The 12,541-nt window shown below is 34.0% G+C and overlaps 1 protein-coding gene across 3 annotated transcripts in view; it reads right to left on the reverse strand.

Moving 5' to 3' along the window:
- Positions 1-207: 207 nt before the first annotated feature.
- The window catches only part of Cip4 (formin-binding protein 1-like Cip4), a 41,384-nt gene continuing 29,050 nt past the window's right edge, over positions 208-12,541 (reverse strand). Inside the window, exons 9-15 of one of the 3 annotated variants that reach the window (XM_090119641.1) lie at positions 10,974-11,003; positions 10,166-10,264; positions 9,665-9,758; positions 9,334-9,487; positions 7,005-7,300; positions 6,483-6,664; positions 208-963 (exon numbers count right to left, since the gene is read on the reverse strand). In XM_090119641.1, the coding sequence (XP_089975767.1) occupies positions 6,486-6,664; positions 7,005-7,300; positions 9,334-9,487; positions 9,665-9,758; positions 10,166-10,264; positions 10,974-11,003 (852 nt within the window). In that variant the 3' untranslated portion in view covers positions 208-963; positions 6,483-6,485. Of the gene's footprint in view, positions 968-6,482; positions 6,665-7,004; positions 7,301-9,333; positions 9,488-9,664; positions 9,759-10,165; positions 10,265-10,973; positions 11,004-12,541 lie in introns of all 3 variants that reach the window. The other 2 variants (XM_090119640.1, XM_090119642.1) reach the window with 2 other exon arrangements.

Below are 12,541 nucleotides of genomic sequence, written 5' to 3' on the forward strand. Positions count from 1 at the left end.
TTTTAAACGAAATTATATAATTCGTTTTAAATATACAATAATTTCCTACAATAATAATGCATATATTTTCTGCTATTATAACAATATTTTCATAATATTTTATTCCCAAGCATACATTTTTCTACTGCTATGAATCTGCTGCAATCTAATCAAACATAGCTATACTCAAGGAAATCATTAATCGGGGTCAAAAAGAAACGCATGAGGTTCTGTCATCATATATTTTATTTTATATAAAAATCAAATGCACTCATTCATCCATCATCTCACTATATATAAATACATTGATATTTCTTGCATACGGCAAATATTCATAAAGTAGCATTGGCTAGTTACGAAATTTAGCTAGCATTATAACTAAGTAAGATTCATTTAACATTAGCATTTATAATACATTTGATAACGGATACAGCGTTACATTTACTCATTAATGCATATACGTCAGTGAAATGAGTACTCTCTTAATAGAAATACATTAAAGTTTACATATATTACACGTGAAAAATTAATTAAATTAACCTTATTTTTGCTATAATTTCGAATAGACAATGGCGGAATCACATAAAAGCAAAGTTATTTCTATACCATAAGTACGAAAAAGACCTTAACACATAAACATCTGGCACAACGAAGATGACGCGTTACAAAAATATTACATTTTAAATTACACCCTAACGTTACACGAACATACATGAAAAATATGTACGCCACATAACAAAAAATAATAAAAAAAAATAATATACACAATAAATAAGATCATGGAATGTTATTATGATTTCCCCATTCTTCTCGGCGACCTAAGGCGATATAAGGCATGCTCGAAAACGACAAATTATAGCAAAAATATCATTATATTATGTAGGCCACAAAGAACGTTTACGCAAAGCGCGGCACTTGGGGTTCCGGAGCGGCGTCACCGCGAGCGACCTGCCGCCTGCTCTAGCGACGGAGATCGGGCGTTGGCTGTCTGGAACATTAAAAATATCTTAATAAAAAAATCAATTTACAGTAAGTTTACAACTGTAACCTAATACTGACAATATATTTTGTATAACATTGTTAAATTGTTTTATTGAAACGTACGTGTGGACATTGGCAGAACCCGTCTCTATTGAAATCGGGAATATGGCATTCAAGACAAAAAAGAATGAGAAATTGAATTTTGAAGCGTCATAAAAAATAGTGTAGTAAGTTCATATAGAATAGTCGTTCCGCTTTTTATATTTCACTTGATAATTAATTCAAAACGAATTAATTAGATTACTAATGAATTTCAAGAAGTAAAATTATGTAATAGGAAGTACATACATATTTTATTCTAGTTTAACAATTACGAAATGGACGATATTTATGTATCTGTACTTCGTAATCCTACTCCTAATATTATAAATGCGAAAGATTGTGAGGATGGATGTATTTGTATGTATGTTTGTTACTCTTTCACGCAAATACTACTTAACCGATTACAATGAAATTTAGTACACATATATAAGTGGGAGGGTAACTTGGATTAATGAATGAAATCCCACGGGAACGGGAACTATGCGGGTTTTTCTTTGAAAACGCGGGCGAAGCCGCGGGCGGAAAGGTAGTATTTAAATAAGAGTGTAAGTACTAAAAAAATCAAACCAACCAATCCCCCGTAAAAATGGAATCCATAATGAAGAATATATTTAGTCCAAAATGATGATGATGATGACATCAAAATTGAATTAAATTATAGAGTAAGGTCAATGTCAGTTGACATTAAAATATAATCAGATTCTGAAAGTGTCCATGACCAACGCAATAACATTTTTTATCCACAAATTGAATAATGAATGTGAATGAAATTACACTCACCGGCACGGAATCTTGGCCACTTACAAATTTGCCGATAAAAAAAGTTTGAAGTGTTTTTCACGATTTTTTTGTATGCAGATATGTTAACATATTATTTGTTTAATTTTATGGTAAGAAATCATTAAGTTTGAGAATAATCTTTTACCACTTTTTTAGATTTACTCGAAATTTGTGATTTGTGCGGTTAAGCCGAAGTTACGAATTGTTCGTTTAAAACTTTTTTCGATATCGTTTATGACGTTTTAAGATATTGTTATTGTTGTACTGTAGTCAATGATCATAACAAACAATAAAAAATGCCGTTAACATCTGAACAACCTGCTCAGGCCATCACAATGTTAGACCAATGACTGCTGCAATGTAAAGTACCTAATGTACAGTACATACCACGTTCAGCGATGCACTATGCATGGAGAAGATACCAGGAGACTGGCAGCTACACGTGCAGACCAGGAAATGAAGGCGTGAGGTGCACATCAGCTCGAGAAGACCCGTTTATTGTTCAAGAGATACTCAGAAATGGCTTTCTGACAGTTTTTGAGATACACCACCGGCTCTAAAACACCAGGATAATAAATGTGAGTGAGCAATCGGTGAGAAGACTAATGAAGGAAGTTAATTTGAAGGTTTGCAGACCAGCACACCGTCCAGAACTCCTCAGACATCACAGAGAAGCACGTCTTCGTTTTGCACGAGAACATGAAAACTGGACCCACAGCCAGTGCGCTCGTGAGGTGTTTACAGATGACTGCTAAGGCACTTTACGAGCTTCTGATAGCCAAGAGTCAGTATAAACGAGACGAGAAGAGAGTTTTTCATCCATCACCACACTCAAACTGCGATTTTTCATGGAGGGTCAATAATGGTATGGGGAGGTATAAGTTCCGATGCTCGCACGGAGTTAGTTATCGTAGATAATGCCTTAAATTTGATCAGGTACATTGAGGAAATTCTCCAGGAACATGTTCAGCCCTATTACAGGTTTATCAGTGAAGAAAATTTGCTACTAATACACTATAACGCACGTCCGCGTGTCGTACGATGCGTATAAGAGTACCTTCAAGAGGTTATTATTGAAAAATTGGAGTGGCCAGCTCGTAGCCCGGATCTTAATCCAATAGAACACATCTGGGACATGCTTAAAAGAAACATTAAGTTCGATTCCAACCCAGCATCAATGTTAGATAAGCTTAGAAATACAGCTGGGGCCGTTTGGTATACTATAGCTCAAGTGGACATCAAAAATGTCTTCTAGAGTATGCCAGACTGGATGCAAACAGTGTTTAAGGAAAGAGAAGGAATCACCCTATCTTAAAAGGTTCAATTTTTTTTATGGAAACGTTCTTTCTAATTTTTGTGCATTTTTTAAGAAATCATTTAAATTTCACAGGAAAAGCGTAAATTCTTGTTTAATTCATATCTACGCAGTAGTACTTCTTATAAACTTCCAATTATTACTAAAAGTTAGTAAAAACATTAAAGTAACTAGTTTTGATTAAATTTTTATTGAATTTTGTAGTAGAAAAGAAGTAGTGCTATTTTACCCTAAAATTTGCAGTGGCCAAGATTCCGTGCCGGTGAGTGTATATGGGACAATTTGTAATTAAGTTGACTCAACTTGACCTTAAATAAACGTCATATTTGGAGTAATTCTTTTAGGGAAATTATTATATTATCCGTATTGTGTAATCATTAATTTATTCATAGATAGATAAGATCAAATTGCATTTAATGGATAATAAAAACTCATCAAATTTCTATTTTGTAATATTACTTGAGCATAAAATTACAATGCTCATTCTTAGTTGAATATTAGAAGTATTCTAAAAACCTCATTACACAAAGACATGTTTGTGTAGTACGCCTCCAAATATTCACAAGAGGCTATGATAATAAGGTGTTAATCAAAACAACACGTACGAGTAAGAGAAAGTAATGTTACTATCTAGGTTTGTTTGCTTGCTACGATTTAGCTCAAATGATGTTGATTGATTTTAAACATTATTTTACGTAGAAATCACAATAAAAAAATATACGTAATATACGTAAAAATAAAAAATAGGTTTTATGTATTTATTTTTCAATGGGGTTTAGACTAGAGTAGATAATTTTTGAAACAAAAAAAAATCGCAGTCGGATGAAACCCATTAGAAAAGGAGGGGAATATGATGAAAATAAAAGGAAAAATAAATTACGGTCAATCCGAGTTCGGGAAGTGGGAGGGGGGAGCTTTTTAGAGAAAAAAATGGTTTCTCTCGATTTCCGACAAAACTACAAGTCCTACGGAAAAAAACTCAATGGCAAAGTTGTAGGTAATAAAAAGTTCTACAACTTTTGTATTCACAATTTTTTCACATAACCTCAAAATTTAGGTGAAAAATTCAAAAAACCAAGTTTTTGGTCTTTTATTTTTATCTACTTCAAAATTTATTTATTTTCTACGAAATTTGGTGGAAACTTACTTTATTATGTCCCAAATACACTGTAATTTATTTGATTGAAAATATTTATTTTTTGGCCTTATTTTGAATTAATACCAAAAAAACAACATAATTTTCAATCGAAAAGTCACCCGTCAAAATATCAGCTTTTTTCAAAAACTTGGGGAGCTTTTTGTTCATTGAAATCTCTACTTTCATATGGTGTAAAAAAAATAAACATTACCATAGTAAATGTTCTCAGGAAACGCATACAAACAGTGTGATAATGAGCTTTTACTAAATCAGGCACACTCCTCGAATTCTATATTTTCTCTTGTATCGGCTTTTCGGTAATATTTCAAAAGAAAAAAATCATCTGTTGTAAGTTACGATACAACTGATATTTTACAGCATATTCAAAAGCAAAATGATGTCGATAAAAACATTTCAGGTCGTTTGAGAAATTTGCCTGATTTAGTAAAAGCTCATTATCACACTGTTTGTATGCGTTTCCTGAGAACGTTTACTATGGTAATGTTTATTTTTTTTTACACCATATGAAAGTAGAGATTTCAATGAACAAAAAGCTCCACAAGTTTTTGAAAAAAGCTGATATTTTGACGGGTGACTTTTCGATTGAAAATTAGGTTGTTTTTTTGGTATTAATTCAAAATAAGGCGAAAAAATAAATATTTTCAATCAAATAAATTACAGTGTATTTAGGACATAATAAAGTAAGTTTCCACCAAATTTCGTAGAAAATAAATAAATTTTGAAGTAGATAAAAATAAAAGACCAAAAACTTGTTTTTTTTTGAATTTTTCACCTAAATTTTGAGGTTATGTGAAAAAATTGTGAATACAAAAGTTGTAGAACTTTTAATTACCTACAACTTTGCCATTGAACTTTTTTCCGTAGGACTTGTAGTTTTGTCGGAAATCGAGAGAAACCATTTTTTTCTCTTAAAAGCTCCCCCCTCCCACTTCCCGAACTCGGATTGACCGTAATTTATTTTTCCTTTTATTTTCATCATATTCCCCTCCTTTTCTAATAGGTTTCATCAGACTGCGATTTTTTTTATCTTTTTATTATTTTTAAAGGCTTCTACCCTAGTCTAGTTTATGGGTCAAGGTTTATGTAGTTATCCTTAACTTACACGGTAAAGAAACTTTGTTATAGTATGTGACGGCACTGGTAGTTTGTGTGTGATAATAGTGCAGCGCGTTCGTGCTTGCATGTGTGTACAAATGACCCACAAAATTTCGGGTCATTTGTAACAGGATGGCGGTTCTACAGGGGTCTTAGTACGCAATGACAATAAGAAAAATGATGGTCAGAACGCTGATACCGGATACCTTAAGATACTGTGATATAAAATATTACAGTATCTTAAGATAAAATATTATAGTATCTTCACCGTGTGTGACGCACTTTAGCGTTCGGTTGTAAGAGCGTGTGCCTATGTCTGTGTGTGAGTTTAGCACCGGACTGAGCGTTAGCGTTATTGTGTTTTGTGTAAGTGTGTAGGTGATTACGTGCGTTTCTTTTTGCACAGTTAGCGGCTAGAGTATTAGTGCGCGAGTGTGCATGTCCGTTATTGTAGAGAAACTTCTTTAAGGGCGTTGAGAGTAAAATTTCAAGTTCGCGTTATGGCAATACCGTCACGTCATGGAGTAGGGTGACGATTTTGGTATCTTTGAATCTTGCCAAAGAAGTTCCACTTCTGACACGTGTGCTCTTCACACACGCTCTTTTATATTATACGTCCGTTTGTTGTTACATGCGTGCGCGCTCGTATTCGTATGTGTTATTTTACTGTATTTTGTTATGTGTGTCAACACATAACAAAATACGTGAGAGTACGTGAGTGAGGGCGTGCTCGTATACTCATTATAGGCACGTGCAGGTACGCGAATGTGTGTGTGCATTATTGTATTGTAGCTTGTCATGTGTGAGTGCCTTGATGCGTCATTGTGTGTGTGAATGCGTGTGTGGGTGCGTGTCTACGTGTCTACGTGTATAGGTGGGTAGTTACCGGCTAGTGCGCATGCACGTGCGCGTTCGGGTACAGCGTGGTGCATGCATTGTAGTTTCTTACGTGTGTGCGTGTCTATGTGTGTATGTGGAGGTGGCTAGTTACCGGCTAATGTGCGTGTACATTACAGTGTATTGTAGTTTGTCACGTATGTGCATGAGTACATGTGTGAGGTGGGTAGTTACCGGCTAGTGCGCATGCGCGTGCGCGTCGGCGTACAGCGTGGTGGCGATGTATGTGGTGGGCACGAAGCCCTCCTCGCGCGTGTGGTGGCGGCGCACGCGCGTCCAGCCGTCGCCCGCGTCCGTCTCCAGCACCAGCAGCCGCTCGCCGCACTCCATGCGCATCGTGGAGCCCGTGCCGTTCGCTGCGAGTGGTATACGATTAGTAGATGACACTTTTGGTCTTTAGTTTGGTCAAATTTAATTGGGCAAAATGTATAGACATATAAAAAAAAAGAAAGTTGTAAACGTTTACGATGAAAATTATATAGTCCGTGATTATCACATTAAAGTTGAAATATGCAGGTTATTATAACAATTAGGATAATGTCTATATTATATATTATGTATACCAACTTAGAGGGGTAACATTTGTTGCCTCAGTTTCATTCAATATTTATGTTACAGCCAGTGAAAGCATTATAATTTAACTAAAAATCAATAATTAGAGCATAAATGGACATAAAATCAATAATTGGTACAAACCTTCAAACGCATACAACGCTTTGCAGTACCCGAGGGGCTGCAGATCCGGCTCGTAGTAGTAATCAAAGTCCGACTCGTGATCGTGATCGTGATCGTGGTCGTGGTCGTGGTCGTCGTGGTGGTCGTCCGCGTGGTGGTCCTGGTGGGCGGCGGCGAGTTCCCCGCCGAGACCGGACTCCGGCGAGCCACCTGCCGCTCGGCCGACCGTGGCCGTGCCCGCGGTGCCCGCGCACCCGCCCGTGCTGACGGACGACTCGGACGCGGACCGCGATAGGGACTCGCTGTTTGAACCGATACTGTGTAGAAATATGATATTTTAGTATAAATCGATAGATTAAACACGTTAATACCACAAAATTTGACCTTCATCTGCGTTCTATTTCAGATATTGAGATGAAACATACATTTGATAAATTTACAGGGCACACAATAGCAACAAATGTAGCACATGTATTATGTAGCAATTATAATACCCGATAAAAAGGATATGAAGATTAAAGACGCAACACTTAAAATCTGCTGACTACTTTAATGAATTGTTTATAAACAATTTAAATGTGATACAGGTAAATTAGCTTGGAGAAATTTTTGCGTTTGTAGTAGTGTATGGTCAGCAAATAAAATAAAACAACATTTTATTTTATACAGGGTTACTTGTAAAACACCAGCAACCTCGCAGGACAAGATAGCTAACATCATAAGTAACAACATTTGTTCTACGACTTTTGGCATAACGCAATAAATTATTTTTAAATGATTTTTTAAACTTTTATTGTACTCTCCTTACATTTGTAAGTCTATGTTCTATTAATTATCGGATGGACGACGCGACGCCCCCTTCCCCCTCTCGTTCGCTTTTTGTTTACGTAATTTTTGGGAGGCGTAGAGTTTATAATATTCAGACGGAAAATTAAATGAATATTTATTTTTGTATGAAAATAAAATCTAACAAATTATCAAAAGTCGAAATGTTGTTACTTATGATGTTAGCTATCTTGTCCTGCGAGGTTGCCGGTGTTTTACAAGTAACCCTGTATATATAAGGGATTTTAAATTAAACTATATGTGTTTCTCCTCTGAAAAAGATGAGACTTTATTTTAATATTTGCACATTTAACATACATATAACTTTTACATTAACAATGTTACTAAAATGAAAAATTTACTAACCTGAAAAAGAAACGACATTTAAAGTTTAATTCTTTAGTTTGAGAAGTCAAAGGCTTGCCTCGACCATGTTTTAACACTGGAGCCATATTGAATTAACAATATAAAGTTACAACACTTACACACAAATTAAACACTAGTTATGGCCCTGCCTTCATACAAAACTGCTGAATACGCCGTTCGCACGGGAATAGAATGTGGATGCGATTTCCCTTAGTTAGCATCCAAGCTTACGTCTTTATAATTATTAAACTGTATAAATTCATTCTTTAACTCCGGTCTGCATCGTGCAGACATGGGTGTAAAAGTCTCATTTTAGCTATTAAATGTAGTTTTTAAGTACATCTGAGTTTTCATTTGGGGCCTCCGGCTGCGGGACATGTAATTCACTTCAACAAATATTATAACAATAATAAAAAATAATAACAACAATCAACAAATACAAAATTTATCAATTAAACTACGTACATAATAATTATAATTTTTGAATGAAATGTGCTTTATGTTCTAACGGTACCAAACGACTGCACGTGGCACCTGCGGACAGCGTAAACTGGTTTATTCTGGTTTTGTGCGTGTTTCCACTTTCCACTATCAAGTGACGATTTATTTATTTGTTTTGTTTCGTAATTATTATGGTCAAATATTAATTATGAAACAAATTATTATGGACACGATATTTTATTGTTTCACGGTAGTCGCCTTGTCGTTTGCTCAAGGACGTAAAATTGAATGATATATTTTTTTTTATAAAGTCAAAACCATTTTCTTTCAAATAAAAACTTGTTTTTATTGAAAACAAAAGTGTTGCTAGGAATAAGTATAAAATTAAATAGTAATGTTAGGATATCGAAACATTTTTGTATAGGCCAGAACGATATAGTGGAAACGCGCTCTAAGATCTGAGTAATATACACACCACTACATATGCAAAAATTTCTCCAAACTAATTTACCTGTAGATATTTTAGTTTTATAGCAATCAAAATGCTTTATAAATATAAATTTTTGAGTATGTATTAGGAAAATTGCTACAAAAGTAACGTTCATATCAATTTAAACAGAAAGTATTACATTAGAAAGCAACTCATCTATTATGTTATCACCCAGACTTTTCTTTTATTTTTCTTCACATTATTGATAATGCTAAATAAAAACCGTACCTAGTCGCCTGATTAGGCGCCGATCCGTTAGTTCTAGCGGTGGGGTGTAGGGGCGGCGCGCACACTTGGTTGTTCGCTTCTGCGAGCAACTCTTCGTATTTGCTCAGTTGTGCTTTTAACTTCTTTAATTTATCGCAGCACTCATTGAGTTGAACTAAAATACAAATATACATCATATTATATGATAATATATCAATCATTTTCGTTGAGATTTATAGAACACCTTTCAGAGAATATTTCTTAATAGATATGGAAAACTTTGTAGAAAAGTCAAAATTATATGCAATTCAGTTCTCTTTTTATTATTGTCCAGTAAATAATATTACAATACCTTCTACTGTCATAGCATTTCCTAAACTTGGGTTTGTTTCATATACTCCTTTCATTTTCATTAGACCTTCCATAGCGGCTTGTTCTTGTGCAACCTAGTTAAGTAAAAAAAAAAAATATTATTATGTTATTTTATATTTATATCACAATCTACACTAATATTATAAAGAGGAAAACTTTGTTTGTTTGTTTGTTTGATTGTAATGAATAGGCTCATAAACTACTGGACCGATTTTAAAAGTTCTTTCACCATTCGAAAGCTACATTATCCACGAGTAATATAGGATAGGTTTTATCCCGGAAATTCCACGGGAACGGGAACTATGCGAGTTTTTCTTTGAAACCGCGGGCGGAGCCGCCGGCGGAAAGCTAGTATATTATATTTCAAGACTAAGTTAGTTTACCAGCTATTGTTTCAGTAAAAATAATAAAAATGATCGTCTGAATCTTGTAAATTACATGTTCAAAAATATTTCGATCATATTATGTGTAACATACTAACTTGTTTAGTTAATTCTGATACTTTTGCTTGAAGCTTCTTTTTCTTCTGATTCGGCGGCAAATCTGAATAATCCTCCTTTCCATCCATCGACATGTTATTCTGTTAAATATTGATAAAATACAATTAGATAATTTAAAACATGACATTATATTATTACTTACAAAAAATCTTATTAATTACACGATAAAATATATAAAATTAACTCATACATCTAAATTATTTTTTGTGGATCAAACTTGACAAGATTTCGTTTATTAGCGGTGATACTGTGAATGGATAAAATTAAAGAAACCAAATTAGTAATAGCATTAGTAGCATAAGTAGCAAATAAGGCTAAGTAAGTACTTAAAACTAAATAAATCGGCAAGGTTTAGCGACACAAATACAGAATGAAAGTAAATAGATGCTACATAAATGGCTACAGAAGAATTTTACATGTTTCATGGTAACCAAGCCATATTTACTGATGTCATTACGTATTACAATGAACGATAGCAATATGCTTCAACATTGCTTACTAAAAATTTTCCAATCTTCATATTCGGGATTCCGGAAGATGAAAAATAAAAATAATTTTAGTTACGTAAAAAAACTGCACAAAAAGAAATACATTTTGAAATATAACCTAGTTAATTTTAGTGATTTCAGTAATTAACAATATTTATTTATAATTTAGTTTCTTCTTCAATTAAAAATCAAGTATTTGTTATTGGCTACGTGACCTCATGTGCAATACCTACGAACAATAACAATATAATCAAGTGAAAAGTGAATGTTATCAAACATTTGTACTGCCACGCCGACTGACCTTGATCGAGTTGCACGCCTCAATAATCTTCTGTAGCCGAAACGTACGGGAGCGAAACAAAAGCAAACAAATAATATTAAACAAAAATTCAAATAAAGAGAAATGAAAATGTGGACTGATCGCCATATTTAGAGTCCAGATGTAAGCACAAATAAAACATTAAAGTGAGGTGATGAATTGTCTTAGTAATTTCGACTCGCTGGTGACAGGACAGTTTTAGTGATTAGGATTAGTGAGCTGGAGACTTGAAACGAGTTTAAATTATTTAATTAACTCATTTGTACCATATCTTATAGTACATCTATAATAGGAAAATAATATAATTAAACTTATGATCAATCAGAAACAATAAAAACTAGAGTCAATAGTTTTGCTTCGTGTATTAGGGCTGCCTTTAAAATTATCAAAAAAAACCTTATTTGAAGCGTAAATTCTAGCGACATTCTTCAGTCGCTTTAATTGGCATTGACTTAAGATTAACTTTTTCTTAGAAACAGAAAAAGACTATTAGTATTAAATTCATGTAGAAGTAGTTGTAGTCATGGTTTCTCCTTTCTTACTATTTCTTAATGTCTCCAGCAAATTTGTGACAATGACGATAGGAAAGGTTCAAAGGTTAGGAAACGACGAAGCCTCATGCTTACAACTTACGTCCCACCACCGCGGGTCGACTTACTTTTTCCATGAAAACACCGGCCGCCGTCAGCCAATTATATCAATTGGTTGTATATATACCCGTGTTAGGTAGGGATCATAGGGAATAACAGATAAAATCATATTAGTACCTCCAACTTATACCATACACAAATAATAAACAACAAAAGTATTGAACAATGAACATTAAAGAAACGGGAGATGTAATACAATCATAATGTGTAAAACATGCAATCTAAATAGACAAACATAGCATCTATCTAACTATCTATAAATAAAATATTAAGTTTCTGAAAGTATAAAATTCTCTATAAAATAAATTGGCTATAAATTTTGCAGCTGAAGTAAACATTCAGGTCAATCATAAATCAAAACTATAAGAGCAGAACGCGACCCAATTGGCAAGCGGATTTCCTGGCGAACTTTTAGCTTAAGCCAGATATTGTATAATACTTTGCTTAGCCCAAAATAACTGTTATAAATATAATTAAGAAGAATAAACATTGCACCAATACCCACTTAATAATATAAAGCATTTTTAGTAACCCACAACAGGCAAAAATATGTTATATTCACAGTCCAATTCATTGTAAAAAAGAAAATTATTAATATTTTCATTGATCAAGAAAATTGTAATAATAATAATCATTGAGTTCCACTAATACTTTAAAAAATATTCGTCAGCACTGTCGCATTCCACAACACTGCCAACCATTACTAACATCAGTCCCCCCTCTAACAGCTACATGCTTAAAATACCCCTTATCAACGTCTCAGACACCTAAATTAACCACAGAACATATAAAAGAGGTTAGAATGGCAATAATTCGCCGTTCCTATAAGAACTGGTGTCGCCTGTGGGTGTGGCCAAGTCCACGCAAGTCCGCTTACGCACATATTTGCAATTTCAAATC

The sequence above is a fragment of the Colias eurytheme genome, chromosome 3 (genome assembly GCF_061535395.1).
Source record: "Colias eurytheme isolate Ceu_HAF_F1 chromosome 3, ilColEury1 Martin Lab GWU primary, whole genome shotgun sequence".
Lineage (NCBI taxonomy): Eukaryota > Metazoa > Arthropoda > Insecta > Lepidoptera > Pieridae > Colias > Colias eurytheme.